Source organism: Ornithorhynchus anatinus, chromosome X1 (genome assembly GCF_004115215.2).
Source record: "Ornithorhynchus anatinus isolate Pmale09 chromosome X1, mOrnAna1.pri.v4, whole genome shotgun sequence".
Classification (NCBI taxonomy): domain Eukaryota; kingdom Metazoa; phylum Chordata; class Mammalia; order Monotremata; family Ornithorhynchidae; genus Ornithorhynchus; species Ornithorhynchus anatinus.
This window is the reverse complement of record NC_041749.1, coordinates 79,469,559-79,487,252: the sequence shown is the minus strand read 5'-3', so window position 1 is coordinate 79,487,252 and position 17,694 is coordinate 79,469,559. Positions and strand designations below refer to the sequence as shown.

The 17,694-nt window shown below is 44.1% G+C and overlaps 1 protein-coding gene across 1 annotated transcript in view; it reads right to left on the bottom strand.

Moving 5' to 3' along the window:
• ACAD9 (acyl-CoA dehydrogenase family member 9) overlaps positions 1-17,694 on the bottom strand; it is a 50,284-nt gene that overhangs the window by 23,578 nt on the left and 9,012 nt on the right. Inside the window, exons 4-7 of the mRNA XM_029050491.2 lie at positions 7,763-7,869; positions 3,028-3,128; positions 1,182-1,260; positions 137-311 (exon numbers count right to left, since the gene is read on the bottom strand). Of these exons, the coding sequence (XP_028906324.1) occupies positions 137-311; positions 1,182-1,260; positions 3,028-3,128; positions 7,763-7,869 (462 nt within the window). The remainder of the gene's footprint in view (positions 1-136; positions 312-1,181; positions 1,261-3,027; positions 3,129-7,762; positions 7,870-17,694) is intronic.

Below are 17,694 nucleotides of genomic sequence, written 5' to 3'. Positions count from 1 at the left end.
GCCTGAATGCTTTCTTTGAAGGAATTTAAAATACTCTGTAGACATGAATATTTGATAAATATGAACATTTTCACTGTTGACCTGAACGTTTGGGTTTGGGTGGGGGGAAAGGAAATCAACTTTAAATACTGCTTACTGTTAGATCCTCGAATGCCTAGTTTATCCTCCGGCTTCCCATTAGTGACTCCTCCAAAATCTCTTTCCACAATGAATGCAGTAATTTTGTCTTTCCTTAAGCCATTGTAATCAATAACCTCAGTCTTTGCAAACACAGTGAAGATATTGGCCAGTCCACCATTTGAGATCCAGATCTAAGGGAAGAAGAGAAAAGGAAACGAACAATAAACCCCAGCAGTTGTACTAATGACCTGCATTTACCTCATTTGGATCACCAGAGGCTTTGGCCTTTGGGCAAGTCACCCACAGATGCTAACCACTCATTTTCCAAGGGGCTAGAATCAATCGATCATATTTAGTGAGGGCTTACTATATGCACAGCACTGTACTAAGCAATTGGGAGAGCACAACACAACAGAATTAGCAGATGCATTCCCTGCCCATAACAAGTTTACAGTCTAGAGGAGAAGACAGGCATTAAAATGAATAAGGAAGAGTCAAGAGGCGCCTCAACATTTCTGAGAGACATTGAGCTTTCTAAATAAAGGTAACAGCAGTCTCATTCTCTTGTTACGTGGCACTGACTGTCACTTTACAGCCTCTTTTATGGAACCACCAGCCTTGAAAGTCTGTTTGGCTTCTGTCTCATCTTTTTAAGATACATGCTACAAATTACCTAACTGTGGCCGGGTGTTCCTGGAGGACTGGCACTACTACAAATATTACAGGTGAATAAACAGGAGGAAAAATAATAGGGTCTACTGCTTTAAACCCAGAAGACAGGAAATATTACTACAGGTTCTTGAGGTCTTCGCTGTGCACAAAACCTACTATACCTCATATTGGTATTGAAGATGAAGAGGGCATGCCAGTTTAACTGCTATATATTTGCATTTAGCTCAGGTCAGGCTCTAAAACATGGAAATCTGGTGAGATGATCACTCTCCAAGTACTCAAATTTTACCTCCAACCTAAAATGGCCCTTGAAACTTGAGAAACAGCATTCTTTCTTTCCTGTAGAAAGACATATGCACTAATAATAATACAATTCTTTAGAAAAGTACCTTTGAGCCGTTTAAAATGAAGTATTTTCCATCTTCAGTCAACTTTGCCTTCGTTTGAATGGATGCCGCATCACTCCCACTGCAAAGACCGCAAGTTGATTAAAAAAGTTAAATGCTTTTGAAAAATAATAATAATTATGGTATTTGTTAAGCACTTACTATGTGCCAAGCACTGTTCTAAGCACTGGGGTGGATATAGAGTAATCAGGCCGTCCCACTTGGGGCTCACACTTTTAATCCCCATTTTACAGATGAGGTAACTGAAGCACAAAGAAGTTAAGTGACTTGCCCAAGATCTCACAGCAGACAAGTGGCGGAGCTGGGATTAGAACTCATATCCTCTGACACCCAAGCCCGTGCTCTTTCCACTAAGCCATGCTGCTTCTCTAACTCACTAAAGTCATAGATAAAATTGTGAAAAACCTTCCTTCCTCGGGGAATGTTCATTTTCTCACATATATCAATTGTGGGAAACGGCAGACCATGAAAGAGTCCAACATAATTGACTTAAAGACTAAGATTTAAAAAACAACAGCATAGCTAGCAACTGAGCTTTCTGAAGGACCCAGGAAACTAACAGTCTTCGTATTTTAGCTACATGGTAACTTAAGGGCAGGCTGAAGCATGAAACTTGATGTGGCCAGTGATCCCGAAGTGACACCTGCTTTTTCTTCCTCAAACAGTGAACCCCATGTGGGTCAGGGACTGCATCTTACATGATGATTTTGTATCTTTCCCTGAACATACCACAGTGAAATACCTTTTAAGTGATGGTGATTATTATATTATTATTCAAAAAGAATGAGTATCCAGTAAAACATTTGCTTGACAATCTGAATCACCTGAAGAACCCTAAAAACACACCATATTAGAAACCAAAAGATGGTATATACCACAGAACTAAAGAAGCGGCTGATTAAATGTAACCCTCCACAGTTACTCGGCTAAGACGCCATCATAGGGGGAAAAAGTCATCCTTTCAAAAAGTGCTTGCCTGACAAGAAAACAGGAAAGCACAGAAAGAGTGGCAGGTATGGCTGAATACTGGAAAATGGGGGCTAAAGATAAATATAGTAGCAATTTGTCAAGTGCAATACTATATAATAGTATACAATTCCTGCCCACAAGGAGTCAATACTACTTGATGACAGCCCATGAATTCTATTTCTTGATTTTGCAAGCAGTTACAAAACCACGGTAGGGTTGGAGTGAGGGAGCCTTTCTAACCATCAGGTACCATGCTACAAAATTCCCAAGACAGCATTGGAAAAGGATCCTTATTAGGGAGAAACTGAACAGGCCAGTTTGGAAGCATAAGCTGAAGATGTAGCAGAAAAAAAGTACAGAGGAAGAGAAGGTGAAGAAGAGAGGTATGGTCCATAAATGCCTATGGTGAGGCATGCTGGAGGCTTCTACCCATTGGCCAGGTCCTCGACATTAAAACGAAAAATCAAAGCCATAATTTGGGACACTGTTTTGGTGGTGGAGAGAGAATCATTAGGAAACTAAAGGCTCATATCATTTAAAGGTGAAGGCACATCCAACCTAGACAAGGATCCAGAAGGCAGAGCCAACTAGAGTCCCATTTCAGGCCTGCTGCGCACCATTTGGGGCAAAATACCAAACTGGCTGAAGTCAAAACAGCGTAGAAGAATTCCTCCACTAGAGAAGCATTAGAAAGAAAAATCACTGTAAGCTCAAGGTCTGTCTCAGTTGGCAAAGAAAGAGTATGGAAGGAATATACCTGTTTACAACGTCCTTACCTTCACAGCAGTCCAAGATCTACAACCCAATTTTTATTAGTCACCATTATGACATTATTTAAATACACATGAAAGGAGCATACCTTCCTGGTTCTGTCAGGCAAAAAGCTGCAATGTATTCCCCAGATGCTAATTTGGGCAAGTATTTGGCTTTCTGTTTATCACTTCCTGCAATAAGGATGCCCTAAACAAAAAAAGCACACAAGTTCAGTCCTTTATAATAATAATAATAATGATGGCATTTGTTAAGCACTTATTATGTGCAAAGCACTGTACTAAGCTCAGGGGAGGATACAAGATGTTCAGGTTGTCCCACGTGGGGCTCACAGTTTTAATGTACATTTTACATATGAGGTAACTGAGGCCCAGAGAAGTTAAGTGACTTGCTCAAAGTCACACAGCTGACAAGTGGCGGAGCCAGAATTTGAACCCATGACCTCGGACTCCCAAGCCTATGCTTTTTCCAATCAGCCACACTGCTTCTCTAAAATTCACCCCTCCTTCAGCACCACAGCAATTATGTATATAACCATAATTTTATTTACATACCCATAATTTATTTATTTACATTAATGTCTGTCTCCCCCCCTAGAATGTAAACTTCTTGTGGGCAGGGAACATGTCTACCAACTCGGTTAGAGTTTACTCTCCTGAGCACTTAGTACAGTTTTCTGCACACAGTAAGTGCTCAATAAAATCGATTAATTCCACTTTGTCCCCCGCTACATTAGCACCATCTCAAGGTATAAAAGAATGGAAGGGACACCTGAGTCCCATTTTCTAAACACATACGGACATATAATAATAATAATGTTGGTATTTGTTAAGCGCTTACTATGTGCAGAGCACTGTTCTAAGCGCTGGGGTAGACACAGGGAAATCAGGTTGTCCCACGTGGGGCTCATAGTCTTAATCCCCATTTTACAGATGAGGGAACTGAGGCACAGAGAAGTTAAGTGACTTGCCCATGGTCACACAGCTGACAAGTGGCAGAGCCGGGATTCAAACCCATGACCTCTGACTCCAAAGCCCACGCTCTTTCCACTGAGCCATGCTGCTTCCCATCAGCGTGGCTAAGTGGAAAGAGCACGGGTTTGGGAGTCAGAGGTCATGGGTCTAATCCCGGCTCCGCCACTTGTCAGCTGTGTGACATTGGGCAAGTCACTTAACTTCTCTGTGCCTCAGTTACCTCATGGGGATGAAGACTGTGAGCCCCACATGGGACAAGCTGATTACCATGTATCTACCCCAGCACTTAGAACAGTGCTTGGCACACCATAAGCGCTTAACAAATATCATCATTATTTATATCCCCGCTCTCCAGAATCCTCTGACCCATTTAATATTCCTCCTCTCCTTCACGGCCCTACTAAAATGTTAATTCTCCCAAGAGGCACTACCAGGGTAATCCCCCACCAGTTATGCCATTCAGTCCATCTTTCCCCCTCCCCTCAAGAACCTCCAGTCATCACCCATTCACCCCTGCATCAAACAAACTCCTTCCCATGGGCTTTAAATCACTTAATCGCCTTGCCCCCTCTTATCTTACCTGATTTCCTACTACAAGCCAGCATGCTCACTTCACTCCTCTAATGCCAACCTACTCACTGTACCTCAATCTCATCTATCTCGCCGCCAACCCCTCAGCCACATCCTCCCCCTGGCCTGGAACTCCCTCCTCCTTCATATATGACAGACTGCCACTCTCCCCACCTTCAAAGCCTTATTAAAAGCACATCTCCTCCAGGAGGCCTTCCTCTCTCCCTCTCCTGTGTCACACTTGTACTTGGATATGAACGCTTATTCACCCCACTCTCATCTCCACAGCATTTACATACACTTCCATAACTTATTTTAAATGTCAGTCTACCCCTCTAGACTGCAAGCTCCCGTGGGCAGGGAACCTGTCTACCAACTCTGTTAGATGGTACTCTCCTAAGTGTTTAATACAGTGCTCTGCACACAATAAACACTAAATATGATTGACAGAAATCTATATCGCATTACAATATCCCACCACTAGCAGAACCCTTACCTCGCCCTTGCCGCTCACTTTTCTTTCACTCTATTAAGTATTGTGAATTGCAAAAATACAAAAATAACCACAGTAGAGTAAGGCTGAAGGCGAGGCTGGGAAGCACAGAAGCACTAAGCCTTGACTGACACCACATGTGTACGCCCAACCATTTAGCCCTATATTGAATTTACTTTGCCAATTTTTTTTTTTAAATGGCATTTTTTAAGCGCTGTGTGTGTAAAGCTACTGATGCTTGTCAGCTGTGTGACTGTGGGCAAGTCACTTCACTTCTCTGGGCCTCAGTTCCCTCATCTGTAAAATGGGGATTAAGACTGTGAGCCCCATGTGGGACAACCTGATTCCCCTGTGTCTCCCCCAGCGCTTAGAACAGTGCTCTGCACATAGTAAGCGCTTAACAAATACCAACATTATTATTACTATTATTATTATTATTATTAAGTGGCTCTGAGTGCAATAGGTCTGGGCACTCTGGCCACTCTCCTCACTTGTTCTGCATCAAACAAACGAAAAAATATGAACATCATATTTCCTACTCATAGGAAAGAATTTTCTTTGCCCTTTGCTAAGACTACCCAGCAAACAAAACTGGGATTGTTTGGACTGTGAGTAGCCATTAATAGTGAGATCTTTCAGGGCAGTTACATTAAGTTATTGGGACTAGGCTGTTGGCTTGTTGTGAGCTGGGAATAATAATAATAATGTTGGTATTTGTTAGGTGCTTACTATGTGCAAAGCACTGTTCTAAGTGCTGGAGTAGATACAGGGTAATCGGGTTGTCCCACGTGAGGCTCACAGTTAATCTCCATTTTACAGATGAGGTAACTGAGGCACAGAGAAGTTAAGTGATTTGCCCATAGTCACACAGCTGACAAGTGGCAGAGCCGGGATTCGAACTCATGACCTCTGACTCCCAAGCCCGTGCTCTTTCCACTGAGCCATGCTGGGAATGTGTCTGTTATATTGGTTCGTTGTACTCTCCCAAGCGCTTAGTAAAGTGCTCTGCACACGGCAAGCACTCAATACATAGGATTGATTGGTGAACAATGGAGTAAAGCAAACTGAATAGACAGAATCAAAACTGAACTGCAAAGGTCAAGTCAGGTTTAGATGTCTCCCCTTTCTAGTCCAGGAGTGGGAAAAATTTGGTCCACGGGCCAGATTCAGGGCCCTGCCTGCCTCTTGAACCAGTCTCAGTCACAGTGAACAATGCCCCTCGCCCAACCCGCCCTCCCCCCCATCCCATTCCGGAAACAATGGCTGGGCCGCAGTTATGGGATCGGATGCAGTGCGGCACTCGGCAGCCTCATCCATTTGTAAAGTGCCCTCAGATCCAATTAGCCACCCACCTCCGGCTAAACACCAGGATTAACATTATGCTACTAGAATAAGAAAAGCACACAATGCCACAAGCTGACCTGAATCGGCTAAGAACAACCACAGGCTGAATATAGATTATATCAACAATAGACCAATTTTCGTTGGGAAAAAGATAACTAGATGGTACATAATAAAACACAAAATTGCCCAGGAGTAATAGGTCCACTCTGAACTGGGGCTCTATTCCACCTACATAAAAAGAGTTAAGTGGTAATACTAATGGCCTTTCCAGGTTACTATGCAGTTTCCTATAGCAGATTGCCCTGCAAAAAACCAGTTTATCAATCAATTAATAGTATATATTGAGCACTTACTATATGCAGAGCACTGTACTAAGCACCTGGGAGAGTACAATATAATGGAATTAGCTAGCAGTCATGTTCCCTGCCATAACGAGCTTATGTATCTGTTGGTTTTTTCTCTCTCTCTCTCTCTCACTCTCTATGACCATTTCACACATCCTTTGCTTAGGCTTTATAATAATAATAATAATTGTGGCATTTGTTAAACGCTTACTACATGCCAGGCGCTATTCTAAGCACTGGGGTGGATACAGCCAGAGCTGGACAGAGTCCTTGTCCCACATGGGGCTCACAGTCTTAATCCCCATTTTACAGATGAGGTAACTGAGGCACCGAAAAATTAAGTAACTTGCCCAAGGTCATAAAGCAGACAAGTGGCAGAACCGGTATTAGAACCCAGGTCCTTCTGACTCTCAGGTCCATACTCTATGCAGTAGGCCACGCTGCTTCTCAATCTATCTGTTTCTTTACATCTGTTTTCTGTTTATCTGTTTCTGGAACTTTTCTCCTGATACCTTCTCGGGTGGATTTGGAAACCAGACAGGGAAATTACTCTCCAGAAAGGGCTTGACTTAATAATGTTGGTATTTGTTAAGTGCTTACTATGTGCAGAGCACTGTTCTAAACGCTGGGGTGGATTGGCTTTCAAAATTTCTCCAAATCACTGCTGTTCAGTTATCATAGATGCTTATTTCCTCATAAAAATTCAAATTCCTACATGTTGGGTAGTCTCACTTTGTTTATTGATCATAGGTTAGACATAGGGCCCCCTTCTAGACTGCGAGCCCATTGTTGGGTAGGAATTGTCTCTATCTGTTGCCAAATTGCACTTTTCAAGTGCTTAGTATGGTGCTCTGCACACAGTAAGCGCTCAATAAATATGATTGAATGAATGAATGAGCACTTCTTAAATCTCATTAACAAGGTATTCTAACGATAAGAAAAGAGTTTACCACGAGCACATCTTGGAGGAATAATCATTCTGTAATCTTTACTGCGAATGATGTCTGCTAACAAATACCAAAATCCTAATCCAATGATTGCTCATCTTGACATAGTAAACGTTAATAAATACCATAAAAAAAAATGAAAACACATTACCTTAAGCCCTATAGCTTGATGTGCCGCCAAAGTTACTGCAATCGATGCATCCAGGGAAATTATTTCTCCTAAGCGTGCATACATTGTATTCGACAGACCAAGGCCACCTAGTAAAAGCAAACATACATTTTATAACAATCCAAATAATTGTACCTCAGAAACATTTTTTATTTCAAATTCATTAGATCTACAATTGCAACATACCAAAAATTCATCAATCAGTCGTACTTATTGAGTGCTTACTGTGTGCAGAACACTGTACTAAGTGCTTGGGAGCGTACAATGTAACAGAGACACATTTCCGTCCCACAACAAACACATAAAACTAGACCTCGAAAACAGCAAAGCAGAATAAAGAGGGAAAATGTCCAAAGGGCACTCACAAATCACGGGCTACTTAAAATCCAAAAATAAACGCCCAAACCTGCAGTCCCAGCTGATGCCAAGCACCCCACTTTTCTTATCCTATGGAAAGCGGTTATGCTACCCAGTTTCACTTGGCACATATTAGGAGTACTCATGAGGCTCTGGGGACAAAGGTGAAGCAGAAGAGGCACAGACGGTGTTTGCTTTAATCATCTTAGTTGAGGGGAAATGTTCAGAAACCGATTAATATCTGGCTGCACAATCCGTTTGGATTCCTGAACAATGATGTATTCTCCATGGAAGAAGGCCTCCTGTGCTAGAACTGGATCCATTTTCAAGCAGGTTTTGGGACTGCATTGGGAAAAACTTAGGCAAAAGGTAGAGGAATTAACCAGGGCAGCTGTCCTTGATTTGATTTGATTTAATTCTAACAACAGAGAATTACTTGATAATCTAAAGATTGGATGGAAATCTTGGTGGAGGCAATCACAAGGTGACTGGGAAAGGAGAAGAGAAGACCCCAAGATAAAGAAAATGAACTTTCGAAAACATATTTTAACAGGCTGAGAACAGCAATGTGAGGTGGAAAAAAAGGCTAGGAATCCAAGAAGGCTGGATGGTCTTTAAAGACAACTCTGCAGGCACTAAAACATGTTCTCCTACTGTTCTGAAAGAACAGGAAGGCTATCAGACTGGCAAACTACTAAAACAACATTGAGAACGGTCAAGCAAAGAGGAAAGCAGCAGTGACAATTAGCCCATGTTAATGAAGAGGGGTGCTGAGAACTATCACAAATTTAGGACAAGATTAGAAAGCTAAAACTGAAAGAGGTGGAACCAAACAATGTCTCTCCAGACTAACCAAACCCTGACTGCGGCTCAGCGTTAAGTGCCCCTGAATTCTGTTCTGAAAAGTGTTAGCATTTACAGGCATACACCATGATACAACAGGACTATGGTCTGGAAAATATAGTTGTGACGTGAAAGACTGTATCGTGGGAAATGCTATCCCATAAACTTACATTATAAAAATGGGGATCAGTTCCAAAACCTATAGAGAATACGAACTTCCTTTTCAACTATACACTATAATGCGGTGTCACTGCACTACAGTTAAAACTTTATTCAAGTAATTCAAAGTATAACCGTCATTTCGCAAATGAGGTTCAACATGATTGAGTGTTTGCAGGAACCTGCAGAAGGAGTTTGTTCTGCTGACTTTGGTAGCAGATGCTCAAACTTTAATACCTTGCTCTCCCCCTTCCTCTCCAACTGCACCTAATGTTTCTTTCCCCGGCTCTCCTTCCATCTCTCATCCACGTAACAAGGAGTCTCACAAAACCCCGTTCTGTGTCCTTTACTCTTCTCACTCTTCACTCATTCTCTCAGCCCACCTTGCCTAATGCAGCAGCCTCCTCACTCATCTCCCTGTCTCTCCCCACTCTAATCCTTACTTTACTCTGCTGCCTGGATCATTATTCTTAAAGAACCTTTCAGTCCACATCTCCCCAATCCTCCAATGATTGCTCATCTACCTCTGCATCAAACTCCTAACGACGGCAGTATTCAATCCCCCCTCCTACCTACCTTCCCCGGCTGATTTCCCTAAAATTCAGCACAAACACTTTGCTAATCTAACACCGGCCTACTCACTGTACCTCAATCTCTCCACTAACCCTTTGCCCATGTCATCCCTCTGGCCCAAACTCTCTCCCCCTTCATATACGACAGCCACTCTGTCCACTTTCAAAGTCTTATTCAAATCACAACTCCTCCAAGAGGCCTTCCCTGACGATTCCCTACTCCCTATGCACTTGGATCTGTACCCTTAAAGCACTTCATATTCACTCCACTCTCAGTCCCACAGCACTCAAATACAAATCCATAATTTATTTTCACGGCTGTCTCCCCATCTAGATTGTAAACTCCTTGTAGGGAGGGAATGTATCTACCGACTGTGTTGTAACGTACTCTCCCAAGGGTACATTGCTCTGCACAATAAGTGCTAAATAAATACCACTGATTGACTACCACCTCTATGAAAGTCAATTCCCAAATCTTCCTTTCTAGCCCTAACCTCTACCCCACTTTTAAATCTCGCATCTACTCCTTGCCTCCAGGAAACTGTCACCTGGATGAGCACCTCAAATTCACTACATACAAAACTGAACTGAATTTTCTTTCTTTCCTCCTAAACCTTCCCTTTCTCCACTTTCCCATCTCCATAGACTGAGCCACATGTGGGACAAGGTCTGTGTCGACCTGATTAACCTCTAATTCATTGCTTAAAACAGTGCCAAGAACATAGTAAGCACTTAACGGTAATCCCCCAAAGAGTACCCCCCATGTACTTAAATATGCAAAAACCACATAATCTGAAATGAAAACCATCTAAATTACCTGCGAAGAGGTGCAATAATTCCATTAGTTTTAGTAGAAGGAAGGAGCATAACAGCTTATTTATTGCTTTAAATTATTTTGCACTATCACTAAGTTTTACAACATAGATAAAAAATGTTCTAAGTCATTAGGTTATATAACCACAAAATTATGATAGTGCATTGATATGCACTGCTCCATGATGGAGGCTTCGAGAACAATGGGGTCCAACCCACTTACAATAATTATACATCCAGATTGCCTATAAGGCGGGGGCTGTGCTCTGGCAGAGTCCCACATTAAGGAAAATATGGGTTTTAAGAGAAGCAGCATGGCCTTCTGCTAAGAGCCCAAGCCTGGGAGTTGGAGGACCTGGATTCTAATCCCAGCTCTGCCATGTACCTGTTGTGTGGGCTCGGGCATGACAACTTCTCTGTGCCTCACTCCCTCATCTGCAAAATGTGCTTGTTCTGACTCGACAGTGAGCCCTATGTGGGACCTAATTATCTCGTATCTCTGCCAGCACTTAGTACAGTGCTTGGCACATAGTAAACACTTAAATACCACATCTATTATTAAGTATTCATCTCATGTCTAATGCCATGTGCACAGGCACCAACCAACTAAAGGCCTTCCCTGACTAAGCCCTCCTTTTCTCTTCTCCCACTCCCTTCTGTACCACCTTAACTTGCTCCCTTTATTCACCTCCCCGTCCCCAGCCCGGCAGCCCTTATGTACATACCTGTAATTTTATTTGTTTGTATTGAAGTCTGTCTCCCCCTCTAGACTGTGAGCTCATTGTGGGCAGGGAATGTGTCTGTTATACTATACACCCCTCAGGGCTTAGTGCTGTGCTCTACACACAGTAAGCACTCAATAAATACGACTGACTAACCACTTCTTCCAACTATGTCCTGCAGCATTCAAACAGGTTCATGATGTCAGAAAAATGTTCTAATAGCACTCATCAAAACACTAGGTGAAAGCGTGTGTTAGGGAAGAACTGAATAGATAGGGAAATTAATTTCACCATGGAAAAGGCCATTTGTGCTCATCTAAAACAAGGCACAGGGAAACCCTGGCAAACATGCCACAGTGTTCCAAGACCAGCTGTAACAGGCCTGGACTGCTAGGGTGCCAATTCCCGTGTCAGTGATCCCAAGGCATGTGAAGTACGACATGGTCACCTTCCTGGATGGCCTGAGACCAAGGTGCAGGTCTCTGAAAGTCATGCATTCAGCCCTTCATTCATTTAATTGTATTTATTGACCACATACTGTGTCCAGAACACTGTACTAAGTGCTTGAGAGAGTATAACAATAAACAGACCCATTCCCTGGATACAGTGAGCTTACAGTCTAGAAGGGGAGACAGACATTAATACAAATGTTACAGATATAATAAATAAATTACAGATATGATCAGATAAGTAGTCACAGAGCACCTCAGTGTACAAAGCCCTATGCCAGGCACTTGGGAGAATACCAGAAAAGCAACATATCCCGAAGAAAGGGGAGTTTCGCCAAACCTCTGTAGCAGTATTACAACGGGCTTGTTAGAACAGGAAACTCAAACCACAACACCCAACAGAAACAACACATGGGCATTTCTCTATGATACAATCTACCAGGCAGCCGTCAAGAAACTGAGCCTGGGCAGACGAAGTCACCAAGACTGGTGTGACTCAAATGATTTGGAGATTAAAAAAAAACAACTATCTGCACACAAGAATTACTGCACTAACATCACCTCAGGACTCAGACAAAAACGAAGCATGCAAAAACCTGCACTGTGACTCACAAATCAAGTTAAGGGACCGTCAGAGATTCAAGGGTCGGAGACCCCTGCTAAATGGAGGACTTTGACACGTCATCAAAAACATCCACCGGCCCTGTATGTGGCGTCATGGAAATGCAACAGGTGCTGCAAACAACGGCACCACGAGGAATTGTTTTTGCGTGTCGTACACTTGGGACTTGGATCCCACACTGGCCTTTTCAGACTCACATGCATACATAGGTAGAACTAACATTTACTAAGCGTGTAATGTGTGCAGACCACTGTTCTAAGTGCTGGGAAAGAGTAATACAGGTGAATTTGCCCATCAAAGACATCCTCTTCAAGTACAAAGGAAAACTATAAAGGTGTTGCCCAGGATTTGGTGGGTTGATGCTCTTTAGAAATGGGGCTGCATTGTGACTTGCCTGTTATAAACTGGGATGCACTCAGGAACCTCTGGAAAAATATGAAATTCCTTTATGTACTATATATTGGTACAGTTGGGTTCTTGTGATGAGGACAAAGTGGTAGCCCAAGGCCCTATCACTCCTTTGATACTGGAGTGCAAGCCCTGCAGCCCAAAAAAATGCCCCGCAGTCACCATTCCCCATTCCACTAGACCCCAGGGTGAGGTCAAAGGGCAAGGTGCCTTTTGCCAATCAACCGTATTTATTGAACGCTTACTTTGTGTAGAGGACTGTACCAAGCACTTGGGAGAGTACAATATATCAGAGTTGTTATAAAGGCTCCCTGCCCACGACAGATTTACAGTCTAGGCGGGATGTGGGGGGATGGACATTAATATAAGTGCTGTGGGCACTAAAGGTGCAAATGCAAGGGCAACGCAAAAGGGAGTGGGAGAAGAGTTGATGAGGGCTTAGTTGGGGAAGGCCTCTTGGAGATGTGCCTTCAATATGGCTTTGAAAGTGAAGAGAGTAACTGTCAGATATGAAGATAGAGGGCGTTCCAGGCCAGAGACAGGATGTGGGCGAGAGGTTGGTGGCAATATAGAAGAGATTTAGGTACAGTGAGTAGGCTGGCACTACAGAAGTGAAGTGCGTGGACTGGGTTGCAGTAGGAGAGTAGCGAGGTCAGGAAGGAGGAGGCAAAGTGATCAAATGCCTTAAAGCTGAAGGTAAGGAGTTTCTGTTTGATGTGGAGGTAGATGGGCAACCACTGGATGTTCCGGAGGAGTGGGGAAACAAGGACTTGAACAGGTTTGAGAACACTGGGGTCCTCATGGCAGGGGCCGTTCAATTCTGGACAGCCCTGCCTGGGTGGCAAAGTAGAAGCAGTAATATTACTTATTAGGCTTTTAATGTTAAGCACTGGGAAAGAATGCAAGGTTGGGAATTAGACTCAGTAGGTGTAGCTCCTATAAGTATTCTTGTCTTTGCCCTTTTATGTTGTTTTCTAGTTGTTTTGTTTTTGTTTTCTTGTGTGTCTGTTGTCAAACACACCACCCTTCCTCCCCCCACCCCCAAAACATACATGCGTGCACGCGCACACACACACACACAAACATCGCATCCCCTCCCCTCCCAGACTGTGAACCCCTTGGTGGCCAGGAACCATATTTTTAAGCCTTGTACTTTTTCCCAGCACTTCATACTAGGCTTTCCACATTGTAATGCTCTTAAATATACTATCACGTGTAGCAAATAAATACTTCTATATTAAGCATCCCTGTTTGATCTTTGCTAAAGTAATTCAAAACAGATATCACAACATTAACTAAATTAATACTATTTTTGCAGAAGGCTGCAGAAGTCAACTTCTTCTGCTGACTACTGTACAGTTTTTCAACTTTAGTGAAGAATTTGTCCAATTTAGGTTGAAAAATAGCCTTGTCTTCAGGCTAATTCAAACTGCTCCGCATGCCTCTGAACTCCCATCTCCACCAGTCTTTATTTTGAAAAATTAATCCACTTTCTTGAAAACTGATACCAATCTGCTTACTCCCCAAACCTTAACTGATGGTGGAAATCAAAACTTCATCTGTTGCAGCATCTTGTAATGATGCAATGGATTGTCAAAGTTCAACAAGGTTCTCCTTGAAGTTCGACAAGGTCCTCAATGAACAACAGATTCAAAGATCTCCTTGCAGTTTAACAAAGTCCTCACTAAACAACGGATTCCTCTGAAGGAGATTCAATGAACTCATTGACATCTGCATCATCATCATCCAACAACTTCTCTGATTATCTCGTCTACGCCTTGAAAATCTGACATCAGAAGTGGGCAGAACTTCCTTCAAGATCCATTTGCTTAACCTCAGTCCAGGTGGGAGGAAATTACTCACCTCTATGCTTGACCAAAATGTCAAGCCAGCAGGGTTTTTGCTCCCCAAACAATATAGGTTATATCCCAGGAACTGTTTAACCTGTGTTACGGTGTCAGATAATACCAGATGCATCCCAGGGTTGGAAGTAGCATAGGTTTTGCACGCATGCATATGTAAAAAACGGACAACTCTTGTCTTTGAGATTACAATCTAATAAGGGAGATAGGCAACCACGAAGTGTACCCTTACAGTGGGAACAGGAGGAAAAACCTAGGTGCAACTGGTAATAGGAAAATTTAACGAATAAACCAATGTACACATATGAGGTAAGGACGGTTGATGGGATGTTGCGCCCGGGGAGGTGGGAGAGTTCATGGAGAATAGCTCTTGAAAGAAGTTGCTTTTCATGAGGACTTTGAAGGAGGGACAGAAAAGAAAGGGAAGAACATAGTCTGGAGGATTTGAAGGGACAGGGACTTCCGGGCAGGGAAAGAGAATGAATTGGTGGCAGGAGTTGAGAGTGAGGTACAATTCAGTTAGTTCGGGAGAAGCAAAGAGAGCAGAAAGGTCAGGAGACAGCTGGTTGGTGACCTGGAATCCAGTGATCAAGAGTGTGATGTGCAGAGAAATGGGTAGCTACTGGAGTTTTTGAGAAGTGGAATGATGTCCTCTGACCAGCCTTTTAGGAAGAGACTCAGGGCAGCAAGGAAAGCTGATGCAGTAATCAAGACAGAAGCTGAGAGCTTCAACTAGGGAAGGGGCTGTTACGGTACAGAGGAAAGGACAGACCAGATGCTCTAGACTGTTAAGTTCAATTCAGTTCAATCGTATCTATTGAGCGCTTACTGTGTGCAAATCACTGTACTAAGCACTTGAGCTCATTGTGGGCAGGGAAAATATCTACCGGCTATGTGTATAGTACTCGGCACACAGTAAGTGCTCAATACGATTGACTGATCCAGAAAATATTATGGAGAAAAACCCGACAGCCTAAAGAGAATATGAGAGAAAAAATGACTTTAGAGAATGCAAAAGGTGACACCAAAGTTCTGAGCTTCTGAGACAGGAAGGACAGTGGGCCTGTTGCTTGTGATAGGCAAGTTAGGAAGAGGAGGTGGCTTTGGAGAGAAGATGAGGAGTGTCCACTTCTGCCATACTGAGTTTTAAGGTGCCAGAGGATCATCCGGGTGGAAATGTCCTAGAAGCAGGAGGAAATGTAAGATCATAAGGCGGGTGTTCTACCACAGGGCTGGTGGGGGTAGATTTGGGAGTCACCTGCAACTAGGTGGGAACTGAAATCATGTGAGTGGCTGAGCTCCCCTGAGAAAGTGTGTGGTGAGTGAGACGAGCAGGACCCACGCCATGGCTTTGTGAGACTCCCATGGTTAAAGAGGGAGGGGAGGAAAAACAACCGATAAAGAAGACTGGAAAAGAGAGGGAAGAACACCAAGAGAATATTTTACCAGTGAAACCAAGGCTGGACAGATGGTCTAGAAGACGGTACCACAACTGCTGTAGCACTCCTGCACGTCTTTGATGCTCTAATACTCCCCTTACCTGTAAACTGACGTGTCTGATTTCCCCGCTATACTGCAGCTCCCTGAAGGCGGGGATCGTGTCTTCTAACACTCTTGTTCTTACCAGAGCAGTCAATACAGTGTCTGCACACAGCAGACACTCAATAAATACTAACAATAATGATGATCAATAGTGTCAAAGGCATCTGAGAGATCAAGGAGGATAGGCCAGAGTACAGCCTATTAGACCTGACCTGAAAGGAGGTCACTGGAGACCTTGGGGAACATTGTCACCAGAAGACTAAAGGCAAACACCATATTAGAGAGGACTGAGAAGAGAGCTACTTGAGAAGAAGTTATGACAGTGGGAATAGAGAGTCCACTCAAAGGGTTTGGATGGAATGGGAGCAGGGAGATGGGGTGAAGCTGGAAAATGTCGTGGAGTCAAGGGAATCCTTTTTCAGAATGCCAGAGATTTGAGCATGGTTGAATGAAGAAGGGAAAGGACCGAAGGAGAGTGACTGCGAGAAACTGAAGATAACAGAAAGGGAGGTGAGAGGGGTGGGATTCACATGGCACAGACAGACAGGCTAGATCTTAAAAAAAAAAAAGCAGGAGAAACTCCTCCTCTTGCAAGTCATTTCTGGCTGCCAATGCCTGTTCTTATGACTGTAGGTGGAGATGCCTGCTGATCTGCCCAAGTATTATTACAACTATTCAGGAGTCGGATGCAGGGGGTGGGGGGCGGGGAGGCGAAAGTGAGGGATCTAATGCCAGCTGGACCTTGCTATGGGGGGGAACCCCACGATATTACTGCAATCAGCAATTCCAGCCTTGCTTTGGGGTTCCCACCGTGGGGGCAGTAGAGGGGAGCCCCTGGGCCAGGTGAGACTGGACTGAAGCACTCTGCAAGGCTGCACTGCACTGGGATGGAGGAGGAAAAGGCCCCAAGACACCACTGCTACAGCAGCTATTCCCCGCCTCTCGCCAGCCCCTTTTCCTAGTAGTCCCTTCCTGGGCCAGAGAGGTCTCCCGAGGCAGTGACCTAGCAGAGCAGACTACTTTCTCCCTCTGCCACTACACCCTCCGTGGCTGCCGAGCTAAGAGGCTAGAATAGGGTGGGTCACGAAACGGGGAAGTGGGGAAAGGGAGATAAGGGGCAGGAGGGTACTACACAGCACCCCACAACATCTTTCTCAGCCACTGTTTCTGCCAGAACCCCGCAGCCACAGGGAGTTCCAACCGGTCCCTGGAGGAGGGGGAGGATGATGAGCGAGACACGTGACACCTGCTGCTGTCACCAAAGATTTGCTGCTGGGTAAAATGGGTGAGGGCCAGTGCCGAGATGGGATAAGCAGAGGGGAAGGGTAATGTGAAGGACTCCCATGATGGCTGCAGTGCTGCTGCCACTCCCCTTGGTGGCAGGAAAGGAAAGGAAGGAGGGAGGAGCACCGCCCTTCCCCGCCCCTTGTTCCCAGCCAGGTCCGACCCTGATCTCCCACCTTTGGGGCCTGGAGAGGTTCCGTGGGGGTGACAGGCATGACACTGAATGGAGGGAGAGGGCATGGGGAGGAGGGAGCCAGGAAAGCTATGAGGAGCGGGTGGGG